General features: G+C 34.6%; 1 protein-coding gene across 1 annotated transcript in view; it reads right to left on the bottom strand.

The window, feature by feature from the left end:
* BMP5 (bone morphogenetic protein 5) overlaps positions 1–18,437 on the bottom strand; it is a 144,562-nt gene that overhangs the window by 30,622 nt on the left and 95,503 nt on the right. The window contains exon 3 of the mRNA XM_006149185.3: positions 11,189–11,337. Within this exon, the coding sequence (XP_006149247.1) occupies positions 11,189–11,337 (149 nt within the window). The remainder of the gene's footprint in view (positions 1–11,188; positions 11,338–18,437) is intronic.

The raw sequence follows: 18,437 nt of genomic DNA, 5'->3' as shown, positions 1-18,437 counted from the left end.
GGGGATGGAGGGTGTACCTTCTTTTTAATTTTTCTGTGAACATAAAACTGCCCTACACAGACACACCCACACAATCTTAAAATAGTGGGGAAATGAAGAGTAGAAACAAGGATTCTATAGTGGGGAGCATGGACTAGCAGAAAGTAAATTTACAAAAATAAGAAGAGAGGGAAGAGAGAGAACTTATCAAAATATAGTGGTAAGGGACTAGCAGTTAGCGTAATGGCTGTCACTAAACTCCCATGTAGCTGACCGTGGTTCGAGTCCTGGACCCGGTGGCTTAAACTCACACCAGGCACATGTGCATGCGTGTCCAAGATCCCAAGAGGAGAATGGAGGAGAAGGGATTGCGGTGTGGTCATCCCCCCTGGGGGGTTATTTCTCACTTTCTGTCTCTCTGTCTCTCTCTGTCTGGTGAGTACACGTGCCCTGTAGCAAAAAAGCTCTCCAAAAAAAACCAACCAAAGAAACATATATATATATATATATATATATATATATATATGTATATATATATATATGTATAGTGGTGAGTTATATAGGGCTAAAAAGAATGTGGAGATTCACTATCAAGTTCAAAATAAAGAATTAAATTTTTCCAAATTTAATTATGTGCTCAAGTGAATCACTGACAAAAGAAATGTTACTCTATTATTATAATTTATAAATTTATTAAGTTAACTGTAACTGTGGAAGGAGCTAAAAGCAACATTAAAGTAGTCAGATTTAGAAAACAAAAATATATGGCAGAAATACTGTTACATTTTATAGGCCAGGTCACAATTAAACTCCAGGCAGAAAATATAAAAACTTGAAGTTAATTCCCAGCAGATCTAATGAAAAGTTCAATTTTGTCTCATAGTAATCATTTTTAATAGCATTGTTTTATTTGGAAATTATAAAATACATTTATTTTTCAGTTTGGAATTTGTACAAGATTTATATAATTTGCAAGAGTCAGTATATGAGACGCTGGCTCTAAAACAAATCATTTTTAGATTTATGGGCAAGATTCTTAAGATTTCTAAAACTAAGCTTTTTCATGTACAAGATGGGGTAATAGTGAAGAGAAAGTAGATATTCTGTTTAAAAAACTTAGCAAAATGGAAAGAAATCTGATGTTTATAATGACGATGTTAATTTCTGACTGGACTGATACACGGTGCATTCATGACGGGAAAATTCATTTTATTTAGTATGCTGTGATGATAAACAGTGATTAAATGTATATATATTTTAAAAACTTAGCAAAATGTCTAGCCCTTTGCAAGTTCTCAGTAAATGTCAGTTTGCATTATTAATATGGTTTCAATTGATAATCACAGCAAACACATGGTTTGAATACTTCCTAAGAATGAAGTAAACACACGTAGGAAATTAAAGATGTAGAATTTAAAAATTCAAAATGTTAACACAGAAGGACAGTTGATATTGGTAAATGATATTGCCAAAATCGGACTATAAAAAGAAGATATCTGTATAAGCAAACAATAAGTTTTGATAAAGCAAGTTTGGAAATGTTTGACATGTAGTATATGAAAATTGTATACAGCTAACAACAAAATTAATATGATCTTTGGTTGAGTAAAATAAAAATTTAAAATGATTCTAATATCTACTTACTCTAGCCATTGAAGACATATTGATGATTTAGATTTTTCTTTTTTTCTTTTACTGCTGGAGGGTACATGTGCACTCAGAAGAGAAAGAGAGAGAGACCAAAAGCATCCCCCAGTGCATCCGGATCATGGCAGAACATTATCCTTCAATTCTCCCTCCAGATCCTAGGCCTGAGCAGATGACCCAGCATGGTTTTCAAACTTTCAGGGCCAGTGCTCAAGGTCTGGTTGGGGGATCTGGCTTCCTGTGAGGTAAAGGGCCAACTCTGATTTTGCTTATTTCTATGCAGTGGGGGAAATGGCAATAAAGTAATACATTAAAAAATATTTATATTCTTTGATGTACTTCATAATATTACACAAGTTTAAAAACCCATGGGCCAGGACTTACATGCATCTGGAAAATTAGCAAATAGTAATTTCAAAGCCCAAGAGAAATCAATGTCACATTAATTTTGAGTAAATAAATATTTAAGAAGGTGACTTGCAGTAATGTAAGTCATTAGTCATACGGCTATAGGTGGAATAAAAAAGACTAACAGTTTCAGTGATTACTAGTACAGAAACAAGATGGATGAGTGTGTTTTGTGGTAAAAAGTGAGCTAGTGATGCTTTTGTTTTGTGGCAAAACATGGCGATTACAGATTTGGATCATAGAGGAATGCCTAAACCAAGATTTATGGTTAGTTGGGTGGTAGATATAAAAGAGTGAGCTAAAAGTCTTAGTAAATTTGTTGACCCAATAAATAGGATCAATGAGATTAATATCAGAGATCATGTCAGTCCTTTAGTTTTATGTATTGCTGTCATTTAAGATTAGTTGAACCAGTCAACTAGTGTAAAATGTACAAGAATTTTTTTCAGCAAATACTTCTCTAAACATTCACATTAAAATGACCTATGTAGTTGCTTCCTTTAGCTATTATTACGTATTGCTCCAAAGCTTGATTCATACCAAAAAAAAAAAAATGATTTTCAAAAACTAGAATATTGCCATGGGTGATTTTATGTGGTACTGTTTTTGAAATTCTGCAGAAATGTGATAGAAACAGAAGACATTTAAAATGGTCTTGAAAAATTAACATTGAGATTTATGTTTTATAGTGATGCTAAAAAAAGTAAGACTTTGAAAAAGAAAATATAATCTTGCTAAACACTGTGAGAGCTCTTTAGAAACTGCAACAATTACAGGTTTTCAACTACTAATTGACATTTGATCTCCTATATGCTTTCTTAATAATGTAGGTATGACTGGATACTCCCCTCGAAACACAGACACTCATATGAACACATACACAGAAAGATGTCTCACCTTTCTTGTTTCTCTTTCGCCAGTTTGTCCATCTCTGACTTTGTACAATATCTTGGGTTTTGGTCTGAATGTAACTATTTAATTTCAGGTTCCTTGAAGATGATAAATGTGTATTCACTGTACCCTCTCTACATATATATGTACAATGCTTAAAGGGTAATATACCCTTATAGATTGATAATTTAAAGAATAAATACATGCTTATAGTTATAATTGGTTTACCATTATACAATGCAGTGAAGTTGTAAATGAGCCTACAAATTACCTGAGAAAGTATCTCATGCAATAGAATACAGTCACTCCACGGAATGACCTAACCATGTAATGACCTCTCAGAGATAGGACTAGGTCTCTAGTGTGGAATCCCCTTTTGCAGTCTCTGTGAGTCTCAGAAATCCCCCTTCTCAGTCCTTGTCTTCCTCGCAGGGGTTAACATGCACTACACCAAGCATTTGGGACCACACAAGACTACATATTTCATTGACAAATATGTACTGTATTGTTCACTTACAATAGTATTTGAAATGAAATGAGTATGCCAGATTGATATTTCTGTGTTGTAATGTGTCTTGTTGCTTTCTGGTGTTTGTTTAATGTATGGTTTTTTTTTGTACGGATACAATTACATTATTCTAGTATGGTGTCGCATGATACCTGTGGAAAAATGCATACACTATGGTGCCATGGCACATCCTAAAACATCCACCTTTAAACTCTAGTTTATAGGCTAATTCTCTTAACAACTTAGTCATAGGAGTGACTGTAATTCTGAAACAAAAAGGCCAACTAAATGGTAAATCCTTTCAGTCATATGTAGTTCAAATAACTATGCCATTAGCTTCCGCCTTTCACCTTTTTTCTTGTATTGGCCTCTAGCTCTATCTCTTTTGCACATTGACTTTAACTTCTGAACAATAGAGAAAATGTCCAATTTTATTTTTTCATTTTACTTCTTCAAGTATTTGAAGATAACTGACTTCAACTATCCTCCTAATTTATACTTAAATATTCACCCTAAAACCAAGCTCTATTCTTCACATTAAATAAAACATAAATAACTATTAGTTATAATGTTTATATAGAATAAATTGTGTAAATATATGAAGGGTCTTCAAAAACTTTATGGAAAATGTGTATTATGAAAAAATTATGCATGGATTTTTAATTCACTCAAACTCATGCTCTGTTTTTCTACAAGTTTTTTAAAGTCCCCTCATATGTCCCTTTTTCCTTTCAGAACATCTAGCAAGATAGGTGATTCTTGCAGTTTCTTGTATATAGAGACTTTCTCTTATGTATCTGAAGCCTACTTTCATTGCCATAAATTTAGCAAACAGGGAACCATATGGTTTTATGAACAAAAATGACTTAATTGCTTTATAAGATAAAGTTCAGATAAGGGAAGGATATATTGTCAAATCTTAAAATGTTTAAAAAGATCCTCTGATAAATGGACACAATTCAACTTTCTGAACTTCAATAAATAATAATGAGAAACTGAAGTCAAAACAGCAGGAGAAAAAGAAAAATATCACCCTTGATCTTTGAATTTCTTCTGCTACTTATTAGCACTGTCAGCTGATATTCAGTCTGACCAGCTACATAGATCATCTGACCCCTGACACAGAAAAATACTCATCTGACAACATAGAGGCTTAATAAGGCTATTTTTCCCTGAGGTAAAACCGGCTATTTTAGGGGTCCTAAGAATAACACCACAAACTTACTTAGATACTTCCATTTAAAAACAGAAGTGTCCAGGACTTATTAAATTTTAGTAGCTACCACATTAAAAATGCTTCATCTCTCATATGAAATACACTTACATTTAGTAAATGGAAATTAATACAAAGTTACTAAGTAAAATGTTCAACGTATAATCACATGAAGACTCTAGACACTAGAATGTATTTTTCTATTTAGGAATATGCTGTAAATCAAAAAGCATCTTGGAATTTTGGAAAAAATCTAATTTTTACAGGGATATGCAATAGATACAATAGGATTTTGCAGTAGATATAATAGGATTTTGCAGTTTTGAAGAAAATTTTATCAACAAAATTTCTCTGTACGTAGTAAGGAACAATAAGAATGAAAAATCAACTCAAGACTTGAGAGGTCGTTCAACGGCTAGGTCATTCCGTGGAGTGACTGTATTCTATGGCATGAGATACTTTCTCAGGTAATTTGTAGGCTCATTTACAACATCACTGCATCGCATAATGGTAAACCAGTTATAGCTATAATCATGTATTTATAATTTAAATTATTAATCTATCAGGATATATTACCCTTTAAGCATTGTACATGTATATGTAGAGAGGGTACAGTGAATAGAAATGTAAAGTAATCTGATATTAAACTGTTACATTCAGTCCCAAACCCAAGATAGTGTACAAAATCAGAGATGGGAAAAAAACGATCTCATTCCTCATTAGCATTACAACACCTGTCAATTTCCAGTAATGAACAAAAAATAATCACAGATTGAAGAATAAAGAATGTAGCAAAACCCTGGGTAATAAAGTTTAAAACTATCCACTGTCATCCTAACTGTCCTGGTAACTACAGACTCTAGTTTGTACAATAATGTTATTGAATATCAAAATTGTTGATATTTTTAGAAAATCTGTAATATATATAATTTCTAAAAATATAATAGAAAAACTCTTGTGAACCAACAAGCAGAAAGGAGCCATAACTTTTTCTTTTAACAACATATGGGAAATATAGCTGCTGAACAGTACATGTTATAATCTGAAAAAGTGGCAACCACTACAATGATTTGTTTTCTTGAGTTTCAAGGACATCTCTTCCAATGTTCTTAAAATAAATTCGCAAAGTCTCTTAAATTTTCTGACTCTTTTCATGGAAATGTAATATATAGAGTGGGGATTGTACATGGTTTTTCTATACATATCAGCAAAAAAATATTAGGGACCACTAGACTCTCCTTTAGCAAATACTATCACTATTTCTTTAAGCATTAAAATTCTGTGAGCATTAAAATCCTGCTTGTAATTCTATTTTTTTTTGTAAGAAGCCATTTTAATATTTAAGACTGACAAATAGGTTTACTAAGTCAAATACTAGTTATTTTTTACCGAGGTAATTTAGAATTGAAAACTTTGGTAATAATGTAGGCCAGGCTTTTATAAATTTATTGACTAACAAGAATCTTGTTTCCCTTACTTCAGTTGATGTAATTAGTTATCCCCAAAATAACTTATTTTTCTAAGAAGAAAATAATTTCATCTCAAGAAAAACTCTATACTAAGTACTAATAATTTAATATTCTATGGCACCTATGAATATCCAGCTGATGTAAGAATCAATTGATTGTGAAACATATTTTTCAACGTTCAATTTTATTAGCTTTATACGCTAGATTAGAACATATTTAAAATTTTCTTACCAATAATAATTTCATCAACTAGTTATTAAACATGATCTTAATAACATAACTTCTTATACACTGTGCTGCCAACTCTAAGTTTCTGAGCTTATATCCCTTTTACTTTTCCCCTGTTGAAGATTACTCATAAATCTATCCAAACTCCTTTAAATTATCTGTAAAACCTCCACAGTGAAATAATTGGTCTTAAGTTAAAGAAAAGCCAATTCCAAACTCTTTGTCAGGTAATTACTATTACACTCATTTTATTGATACTATGGCTAAAATATTTGATCAGAGTTAAGATTTTAATTTAGTTTCCAAATGATTTTTTCTTGAAAATTATACTTCCAGAATAAAGCTATCTATTTATTTATCCTCTTCATTTAAATTAAATATTAAAACTTTAAATTATAAGCTATCCGTAAACAACAAGTATGAGTTTCATCATTTCACACTTAAGCCTCAGTTATAATAAAACTTATTTGATAATTTGATACCTCGGAATCTCTTGTTCTTCATTTGAGTACAAAAATCCAGCTTGATTTTTTTTACCTAGATATGGTTGGAAATTATTTCATGACTTCGTTCAGAGAAAACGGCTTTTATTGTCTTATTAGAAAAAAGGAAACTTACAATGTTTCTTGGATATTAAACAATACTCTGACAAAACAACATTTTGATGACTTGAATACAAATGAATCAGAAACATACGGACTGAATTTTCCTTGATGTATAAGTGGGTTTGAACAGAAAGGAAAAAAGTTATTGGCAAAATTTATTCTGAATTTTGCCAAGCTTAAAATGTCTGAAAATGTAGGGTTATAAAAAAGATATTATAATGAACCCCAAAATATTATCTTTGTTTTTCTATCTCTAAATTTTTCTATAAACCCAAACTTGAAAAAATGAATTTATTTACGTGGAAGGTTTAAACTATATAAAGCATCAGACAGTGGAAAATTATAGGGTTTAAAGGGAAAACCCCAAACTGTAACAACTAGATTCAATTGCTATCTACGTAATAAACTGTGTGCATATGTGTGTGGGAAAAATTACTACTGTAGATTTATTAGCAACGTGAATAATGACCTAATAACTCAGATAATAACATATCTTTATAATTTATGGAACTGAAAATCTTACAATAAATTGTAAGACAGATCTAAACCTACTCATGTGCTGTTAAAAACAAAAGCAGTACTTATTTTATTACAGAGGCACATTAACCACTATGAGAAAGTGCTTGAAAACTTTGGAAGTAATTTTGTGCGATTGGACATAATGACTTGCCTGGAATTTCTACATTCTGCCATTAAGAAACAGCAATGTTTCTTTCTTATTTTGTTGCTCGTATGTTTATTTTGTTGAAACAAACATATGGAGCTCTGAGAATTATCTATTCAGCATGAAAAAAATCAATAAAATATCCTTGAACTCTCTTGGCAAATCCAGTGCAGCTCATTTCACAAGCTGACATATTTTCCGCAGGCTCTCTGAGGAATCATAATGCTACTTTTGATTTCAACAACCTTTTGATTTCCAAAATCCATTTAGGCCTCTTTGCTATGTTTTCTTCACAGGGGCAGAATAAACAAAATTTATTGATATACATCACTGACTTTCTCCTTACTTTATGACTGAAACAGTTTCACTCCAGTAGTGTGGTTTGCTCCACACAAATCTGATCCTGTGTTACATCAAACCGACCTGGTTAATGATCTCCCTAAATATAGTTTGGAATGTCTTCATAGACAAGGTAAGTGGTATACAAGAATCTTTTTTATCATGCACTCATTCAATAATCATTCAAGACATGCTTTTAATGCCTATGACCTGCATTGCACCCCACACTGATGGTACAACTGTGAATGGAAGGTACACATCCTGTGACCTAATGACACTCACACTCATGCAAACACGTGAGTACAGTGGTGCTACTATGACTGATTAAAGCAACAAGTCTAGTCAATTTATGACTCATGATCAAGCTCAAAAAGTATATTATACTTAATTTAGATTTCATATTCCTCCTATGATTCATCCCCAGATCACCTTCCTGATAGCAACTACAACCTTATTTTATACACGAAAGTTGTTCTAGATAGTTCAGAATGATTAAAATTTTGAGAAAATGCCATGTCATTTTTCCTTCTATGCATTTACTCACATTGTTCTTTGATCTAAGAATAAATTATCTTCCCCTGTTCTCACCAATGTCCCCTGCATACCCATGACTCCGTTCCTCTTCATCTCCATTTTTAAAAATCCTACGGATATGACCTGGCTTAAAAGCAACCTTAACCATGTCTCTTTTGGCTCTGTCCAATTTGTCCATAACTATCTCTCTTCTGTTTTATCATAGTATCTTCATTGCTTGATTCTATCACTATTTTTATCATTAGGGCACTTTATTTGTACGTATACCTGTCTCTCAGATTTTATGTTCTTTTTTATTTTTGTTTTTGTTTTGTCACAGGGCACATGCACTTGCTGGAGACAGAGACAGGAAGAGGGAAAGTGAGAAATCACCCACCAGGGGAGATGGCCACCCACAATCCCTTCTCATTTTCCTCTTGGGATTTTGGACATACACACACATGTTCCCACTGTGATTTGTAAGCTGCCAGGTCCAGGACTTAACCACAGCTGGCTAGCTGGGAGTCCAGTGCTTTAACTGCCACGGCACCTGCTGGCCCTGGTTATGTGCTCTTTTTAACATGCTATCTTCCATGTCCAGTTACTTAAGAATTTTATATTAGACAAATGAATAAACAAATAACAGTCAACAGATGATTTGAAAGTGCTTTTCTGAGTGTCATCCTTTAATGATTTCCAACTCTTTATGTGGGGCAATAAACATATTCCAAGTACTTTCTTGCAAAGATGAGATGTTCTGTTAGCTCTGTTTAAAGCAATATCATAGTGAACACCAGCAGTGGTAATGAGTAAGGCAATAATAAGCTGAAGAATTTGATTATCCATATTTATAGAGAAATGATACATGTAGATTCTCCATGAGGTTGTAGCACTAAAACTAAGAGTAGGGGGTTGCTTTCCCAAGACCATGTAGGCTTTACCTCTTGTTAAAATCTGTTTTGACTCTTTTGCTCAAATGCAAAAAAGCAACTAGACTAGCTCATTTTGCAATTTTAATAGTCTTTATTTTAGATAGTATTAGACAGACAAAGAAAGGTGGCAAAAGGCTGTATATCTCAAATCTAACCCTTAAATAAAGCATTTGGAACCTTTGAAAAGAATGAAACATTATTTTAGACTAAAAATAATAACAGAATAGAAATTTAAAGTAAAATTACTCATGAAACGTGAGAGGAATAAATCAAGAAGAAAGGGAAATTCAAAATAAAGAGTAGTTTTTGGGGAGTAAAAAATCATCTGAAAGCAATATAAAGGTTAAATTATTTAAATAGTAAGAGACAGGGAGAAATAATACAAGTAAGGACTACAAAATACAAAAGAGAAACTTTAGAAAATTCATGTCAGATTGGAAGGGGGATGGAAATTGTAAGAAAACAGGCTGATCATATTTCATACATTTCTTGAGTTGTTTAGTTAGACATTTCAAGCATATCCCCAAGGAGAAGACTGAGAGAAGCTCATACCACTAATTTAATTTTTCTTGTTTGGGCCACATACCAGGGAAGAAGTGATTGGCTCACCCCCACAATAGCAATTTCCCAGTCATTTCTGACCATAAATGTACAGTAGTTTTACATTGCAAGAATTCTTGGAAGATTATTTAAATATGTTCTTTTCTCCGTCTACATTTATAATGGTTAAACTCTGAGGACACTTAAAAATAATCTCAAAGTCATAATTGGAAAGTAACCTGTAATTTATAAAAATATCAAAAATTTATTATCACAACTAAAATCTTTGAGAAGTCTAGAATTACAGTGGGGAGAAAGTCTGAAAGTGTGTCTATGACACTGTTAAGATTTTTTTTTTTTTTCAGTAACAGGATTCCAAGTACATAAACCTCAACTAGACTAACATGGTAATATATTTAATTTTTGTCTATCAGCCTTACTTCTTACACACAATCCTTGGAGTCACAATGTTGGTTAGGGCATCATACATAGGTTAAGAAACTGTTGCAGGTAAAACGAGGTCACTATGAAAATTCCGTGCCTGAACCCTTTGAAGGAGGTCCAAGACAGAGTCAACTTTAATTAATACTATAGTTTATTACCAAGGCTTTAGTGTAATACATCAAGAATGAGTGAGACAGACACTAGGTCTATTTTTTTTTTTTTTAGCCTGGTTCTATGAAAAGTTAGAAGCAATTTAATTTGAGAAAGATACATTCTAGTAATTATCCCTTTAAAAACTACCCTCCTTAGGCTGGCTATAACATTTGTTATTCTTATGTTACAACAGTGCTACTTGTTTAGATGCATGTCTTCAACACCAGACTGAAAATTCTTTGAGGATAAGGGTAATTCTTCACCCCTCTACCCCCATTCCAGAGTCTGACAATGCATATGTGTTCACAAATCGAAAAACAAATTAACATAATGACTATCCTATGGAATCTGCTACCTTGTATATCATAAGTACAAAACATATACTGATTAACTCACACACAAAAAAGCAATATACTAGGTTGGCAAGTGGCATGGTAGTTAAGGCACTGGACGCCCACATGGCTAACCACAGTTCAATTCCTGGACTGGGTGACTTGCTTTCTTGCCGAGCCCCTCCCACCTCCCCATCTGTCTCTCTTTCTCTAGTCAAATAGAAAATAATAATAATAAATAAAACAACAAATAATTTAAAAAACATATACACCATATCTCAAAACAAGCCCCACAAAAAATATGTATAAAATTCAGTGCTTACCATCCCCTGTTTCTACACAGAGCTGTAAGCCTAAATTGTTCTGTGGATTAATCACCCAATGATTGCTGGTCACAGTGATATCAAAGACAAGCCAACCCACATCTAAAGCTTGGGCCTTTCTTGTATCTAGCAGGAACAAATCTGCATCCCTAAGGAGAAAAAGAACAAAAACAAAAGAAATTAAAGGTCTGAATGAAGATCATCATTTCTTATTCTTAAGTGAAAACATTCTGCAAGCACTCTTTAAAATAACAAGAGTTAATTAAAGAACATGAGGAACAATTGACTCAAGTGATGAGTAATAAGATACAGAACCCTTTATTGCTAGGCTTCCAATACAAACCTGGTGCAAATTAGTAATATCTGAAAGTAATTTCCATTTTCCTGCTTTTCACAGGCCTTTGCAGACTGACTTAGTGGTCTGAATTTGGTCCCTGGTCACTGGTGTTCTCCCAAATCGCACTCTAAATAACCTTCAAAACAAGAAGTAAACTGGATACAGGCAGAAATGAAAGTTACTGCTCCAGTTTGGATGAATGTGGATTCTTAAAAGGGTGGCATACAGGCAGGATGTGACTCAATCATCTGTTTTAGGGACAATTTTCTAATATTTTCCATTTGTTATGTAATTACTTTGTGAATAGTTAAGGCCAAGACAAGGTCAGAGTACACTACTGTTTTATAGGATAAATCCTTTGTCAAGTAGCACAACCTACCATGCTTTGCTCGAATATCTTCTGCAAGTATTAAATCCCCAGGGGACAATGGCTGTGAATATGAGCTGAATGTTCTAGGATAATCTGCTCTGTGTTGTCATTATGAACATTATGAATATGTTTTTGAATCTTAATATTAGCATTAAGTTTATAAATGTATGCATATCTGTGAAATCAAGATGGATTATTTTATTATTACCTTTCTATGGGCAGTCTCTGTGCTAAATGATACTTATATCTGATGTTAACTCTTTGCAATAGCTTCCTTATATTGACTACACTGAGGCTCAGATAGGTTAACTTTATATTTTTAAATTTTATTTCAAGTTCTCTTATGCATTCAATCACGTTATTTAGTTTGCTATAGGGTGCGTGCGCTTGTCAGACATACAGAAAGAGATAGAGAGATAGAAAGCGAGAAATCACCCCCCAGGGTGGATGGCCCCGCCGCAATCCCTTCTCTTCCATTCTCCTCTCAGGATCTTGGGCACGCATGCACACGCGCCCGGCGTGAGTTTTAAGCCACCGGGTCCGAGATGCGAACCGTGGTCAACTAGTGGGAGTCCAGTGACATAGCCATTACGCTAACTGCTAGTCCCCATGTTATTTAGTTTGCAAAGTAAATATTCCAACATGTGTACATTTCTCCCCAGTCCAGTTGATAATACTATAAAGTTATTTTCTATAGATAAAACCCCATTTCTTTGTTCCATTAATGCTAAGCTTCTCTGTTTTTCTCCCTAATGCCCTTCCTCAGACTCTACTTCTTCACCCACCCACTTCCCACATTATATCCAGTATTTACAACCATTTACTGTATTTCTATATCCCTTAGTTATTCCGTTTCTGTCATAGAGTGCGGACACTCGGTAAATATTAAGTGGGGACATGCAATGTCTTTCCTTCATAGCCTGGCTTGCTTCACTCAGTAGTAAATCTTCCATATTCATTTACTTTCTGTCAAAATCCAGGGTCTTGTTTTTTATAGCCGAGTAGTATTCCATAGACTATATGTGTCACAGTTTTTCAATTCATTCATCTATTCATGGGCATTTGGGTTGGTTCCATGTCTTAGCAAGTGTGAATAATGCTGTAATAAACATAGATGTTCAAGCACTTTTCAGACTAAGAATTCTTCTGTCGTCTGGGTAGATACTCAGGAATGGGATTGCTGGATCATACAGTAGTTCTATTTGTATATTTTTGAGGAATCTCCACATTGTTCCCCACAGTGGCTGGACCAATTTATATTCCCACCAGCAGTCTAAGAGAGTTCTCCTTTCACCACACCCCCGTCAGCACTTATCTTTTTTTTTTTTTTTTTAATCCTAGTCTTTCTGTCCAGGGTTAGGTGGTATCTCATTGTAGTTTTGATCTGCATTTACCTTACAATGAGAGATGTAGAGCATTCTTTAATATGCCTTTTGGCTATTCCTATGTCATCCTTACAGAGTGGTTTTATCAACTCATTCTCCCATCTTTTAATACGGTTGATCATCTTTTTTTGGGACAGCTGCTTGAGTTCGTTGTGGATTCTGGTTATTAGTTCCTTATCTGATGCATGTTTTACAAAAATATTTTCCCATTTTGAGGGCTGTCAATTCACACTAATTACTGTGCCTTTTGCCATGCAGAAACTTCTTAGTCCGATGTAATTCCACTTGTCTATTTCAGGGATTATTTACTGTACTTTGGGGGTCTTATTTAAGAAGTCTTTGCCTACCCCCATTGTCTCCAACAGTTTCCCCAAAATTTCCAGGAATAGTTCTATAGTTTGAGGTTTTAAGTTTAGATCTCTGATCCACCTTGACTTGATTTTTGTTAATGGTGAAAGGTAGGGGTTCAGATTCATCTTTATGCAGGTGGATATCCAGGTTTTCCAGCACCATTTGCTGAAGAGGTTTTCCTTTTCCCCCTGGATTGACTGGTACCCTTTCTCAAAAATCAGTTAGCTGTATGTTTGGGAATTAATTTCTGGGGACTCTATTCTCTTCTATGGGTCCATCTGTTTCTATACCAGTACTGTGCTGTTTTGATTACCACAGCTCTATAGTATATTTTTGGGTCTGAGAGTGGGATGCCACCCACTCCAATCTTCTTGTGCAGGATTATTTTGGCAATAAGAGGTCTTTTATGATTCCAAATTATATGATTGTCTTTTCTAGATCTGTAAAGAATGTGTCTGGTACTTTGATTGGTATTGCATTAAAGATATATATTAATTTGGGTAGAATTGTCATTTTGATTATATTAATTCTTCTAATCCAGGAACATGGGATGTTCTTCCCCTTTTTCTATGTCATTTTCAATTTCTTTTTTCAACTTCTTGCAGTTTTCCTCATGGAGGTCTTGAACTTCTTTTGTTAGATTTATTCCTAGGTATCTTATACTTTTTGTGGCCATTGTAAATGGAACTTTTTTTTAGTCCTATCTAAGTCTGCCTGCTGTTAGTATATAGAAATGCTATAGATTTCTGTATGTTGATTTTGTATCCTGCAACTTTACTGTATTCATGTATTACTTCCAGAAATTTTTTAATGGATACCATTGGGTCTCAATGTATACAATCATGTCATCTGCAAATAGAGTTTCACAACATCATTTCCTATTTGAATAGTTTTTACTTTATTTTATTTTCTGATTGCGGTGGAGAGAACTTCCAGTACTATATTGAAAAGGAGTGGATAAAATGAGCATCTTTGTCTTGTACCTGTTTTTAGTGGAAAAGCTTGCAGCTTTTCTCCATTCAGGGTAATGTTCGTTATCGGTTTTTCATAGATAGCCTTTATTGTGTTTAGAAACGACCCTTCTATACTGATTTTCCTGAGATCCTTGATCATGAAGGGATGTGGTATCTTATCAATTGCTTTTTCTGCATCAATTGATATGATCATATGGTTTTTCTTTTTCTTTCTCTTACTATGGTGCATTTCATTTATGGTTTTGCATATGTTGAACCAACTTTGCATCCCCAGAATAAAGCATGCCTGGTTGTGATGTATAATCTTTTTTATAACTTGTTGGTTATGATTTGCTAATATCCTGTTGAGAATCTGCATCTACATTCATCAGAGATATTGGTATATAGTTTTCTTTCCCTGTCCTGTCCTTATCTGTTTTAAAGATAAGGGTGATATAGGCTTCATAGAATGAATTAGGGAGATATTCACCCATTTGTATCTTTAGAAATAACTTGAGCAGAATGGGGATTAATTCTACTTTAAAAGTTTTGTAGAATTCAGAGATGAAGCTATTAGGACCAGGGCTTTTCTTCACTGGGAGGTAATTTATTACTGATTCAATCTCCAGGCTTGTTATGGGCCTATTCAGACTTCTACATCCTCCTGGCTCAATCTTGGTAGATTATATGTGTCCAGGAATTTGTCCATCTCATCCAGACTGTCTTGTTCCTTGGCATATAGTTGTTGATAGTATCCTCTCGTGATGTTTTATATTTCTGTTATGTCTGTTCTTATATTGCCTTCTTCATTGCAAATTTGATTTACCTGGTTCCTTTCTCTCTTCTTAGTAATACTGTTTCACTAGTGGTATATCAATTATGTTTATCTTTTTCAAAGAACCAGCTTTTACTTTGATTTATTTTCAGTGTAGTTCGTTTACTTTCTATTTCATTTATTTCTGCTCATATCTTTATTATTTCCAGTTTCCTGGAGTATTTAAGTTTTTAGATTTTTTTTTTTTTTTTTTGCTGCTGCTTTTTCAATTCTCTGAAGCACAATATTCGGAGATCCATTTGCCTTCTCTTTGTCTTCTTCTTATGTCTACTAATTGCTATGAATTTCTCTCTTATGACTGCTTTTGCAGTGTCACAAAGATTATGGAAACTCATGTCCTCAATGTCATTGGCTTCCACAAATCTTTTTTTTAATTTTTTGAGAGGCTTTTCACTATAGGGCGCGTGTGCTCGCCAGACAGACAGAGAGAGACATAGAGACAGAAAGCGAGAAATCACCCCCCCGGGGGGGATGGTCACTCCGCAATCCCTTCTCCTCCATTCTCCTCTCGGGATCTTGGGCATGCACGCACATGCACCCGGCTTGAGTTTTAAGCCACCGGGTCTGGGACGTGAACCGCGGTCGACTACGTGGGAGTCCAGCGACATAGCCATTACACTAACTGCTGGTTCCCTCCACAAATCTTTTGATTTTAGTCTTTATTTCTTCAGTAGTTGTGAAGTCATTCAGAAGTGAGTTATTTAGTTTCCATGTATTTGAGTATTTCTGAAGATTTCTCTCGAAATTAAAATCAAGTTTGATTTCATCATGGTTGGAAAAGATGCTGGGTATAGTTTCTATGCCTTTGAATCTGTAGAGGCTTGCCTTGTGCCCTACCAGATGGTCAATCTTCGAAAAGGTTCCATGTTGGGGTGAGAAAGAAGTGTATCTCGTGGTTTTTGGGTGGGAAGTTCTATAGATGTCTGTTAAGTCCATTTAATTTATTGTATCATTTAGATCCTTTATCTCTTTACCTATTTCTTTTGTCTAGATGATCTGTCCAGAGGGGATAGCGGGGTGCTGAGGTCTCCAACAATTAGTGTGTTGCAGTCTATCTTTCCTTTTAGATCTAGCAGTCTTTCCTTCATGTATTTGGGTGTTCTTGTGTTAGGTGCATAGATATTTATAAGCATTATAACTTCTTGATTGATTGACACTTTTACTACAATGCAGTGTCCTTTTCTGTCTCTTCCAACTGCTTTTCTTTTAAAGTCTATCTTGTCTGAAATTAGTATCATGACTCCATCTATTTTTTGGTTCCTATTTGCATGGAAAACCTTTTTCCAACCCTTCAATTTTAGTCTATGTGTTGTCTTTATCCATGAGATGCATTTCTTGTAGGCAACAGATAGAGGTTTTCTGTTTTTTTGTTTGTTTGTTTGTTTGTTTGTTTTTTTTAATTCATTCAGCCAGTCTGTGTCTCTTGATGGGAGAATTTAATCCATTAACATTCAATGTTATTTTTGATATTTCTGGACCTGTTCCTACCTTTAAATTGACCATTGTCTTGGTTGTCTTTTATTCCCTTATTTCTGGCTGTTCCTTCTTAGCTTTCCTAGAACAGGACTCTCTTTAGAGGTTCTCGAAGAGCTCGTCTGACAAATTCTTTCAGGTTTTGTTTGAGAAGATTTTAATCTTTTTTTCCCACATAATGGATAATCTTGCTGGATATAATAATCTTGGTTGGAATTGTCTCTCTCTTAACACTTTCAATGTCTTCCCATTCTTTCCTTGCTTGCATTGTTTCTGTTGAAAGGTCCAGAGTTAGCCTGATGGGATGACCTTTGGAAATCACTTCTCATTTCTCTCTTGCCAATTTTAGTATCATGTTTTTATCTGTGGGCTTGTTCAGTCTGGCTAAAATGTGCTTTGGAGAAGATTTTCTTGGGTATATTCTATTCAGAATCCTTTGTATGTCTTGGGTCTAGATGTGTGAGTGCTTCTCTAGACTTGGGAAGTTTTCTTCCCGGATTTCATGGAATAGATTTTCCACGCCCTTATTAGTTTCTTTACCTTCTGGGATACCAATTATTGAGATGCTTGGACATTTAAAACATTCAACTTTGTCAGGTACAGTAGAAATGACACTATTGTACTTCTTTAAAATATAATTTTTAATTTTATTTTTATTATTATTTCTTAATTTGTTATAGTGCATATGTGCATATGTGCTCACCAGAGAGAGTGAGAGAAAGAGAGAGAGAGAGAGAAAATTAGAGAGCAAGAGAAAGCTGCCAGGTCCAGGACTTGAACTGTGGCAGGCCATGTTGGAGTCTAGTTCCTTAACCACAATGCCAAGATGGCCCCGTGTTGTACATTTTAATGACCTTTCATGCTATGCTTAGTCTATTTAAGAACACATTATTTATACAAGGATACTTCAAAGAGTTATTGAAAAATCAAATTAAAGTATGATTTGATTTTGGTATAAAAACATTGAAATTCATGTATAATTTTTTTTTTTTTGGAGAAGTTTTTGCGATCGGGCACGTGCGCTTGCCAGACAGACAGAGAGAGACAGAGAGATAGAAAGCGAGAAATCACCCCCCAGGGGGGATGGCCATGCCGGAATCCCTTCTCCTCCATTCTCTTCTCAGGATCTTGGGCACGCAAGCACACACGCCCAGTGTGAGTTTTAAGCCATAGGTCTGGGACGTGAACCGCCGTTGACTACGTGGGAGTCCAGTGACATAGCCATTACGCTAACTGCTGGTCCCCATGCATAGGTTTTTCATAATATACATTTTCCATGAACTTCTTTTAAGTATTTTTTTTTCTTTTACTCATGATATAGTCCATGCACATGCATGAGAGAGAGATACGAACACCCGCTATGAGATCTGATCACACCACAATCTTTTCTTCTGTCCTCTAGTCCTTTGGATCTGGGGCAATTCCTGAGCTTGCCTGACATGTTTCAGCCAATGGCTAGGGAGTAGAACAATGCAGCTTCCAGCACCACAGTCCAGCACATGGTACATACTGCTTGCACCACTGTTGCTGGGCTTCCTGGAACTT

This window comes from Tupaia chinensis, unplaced genomic scaffold (genome assembly GCF_000334495.1).
Source record: "Tupaia chinensis unplaced genomic scaffold, TupChi_1.0 Scaffold000256_1, whole genome shotgun sequence".
NCBI lineage: Eukaryota > Metazoa > Chordata > Mammalia > Scandentia > Tupaiidae > Tupaia > Tupaia belangeri.
The sequence above is the reverse complement of the archived record's forward strand: the minus strand, read 5'-3'. Positions and strand labels throughout refer to the sequence as shown.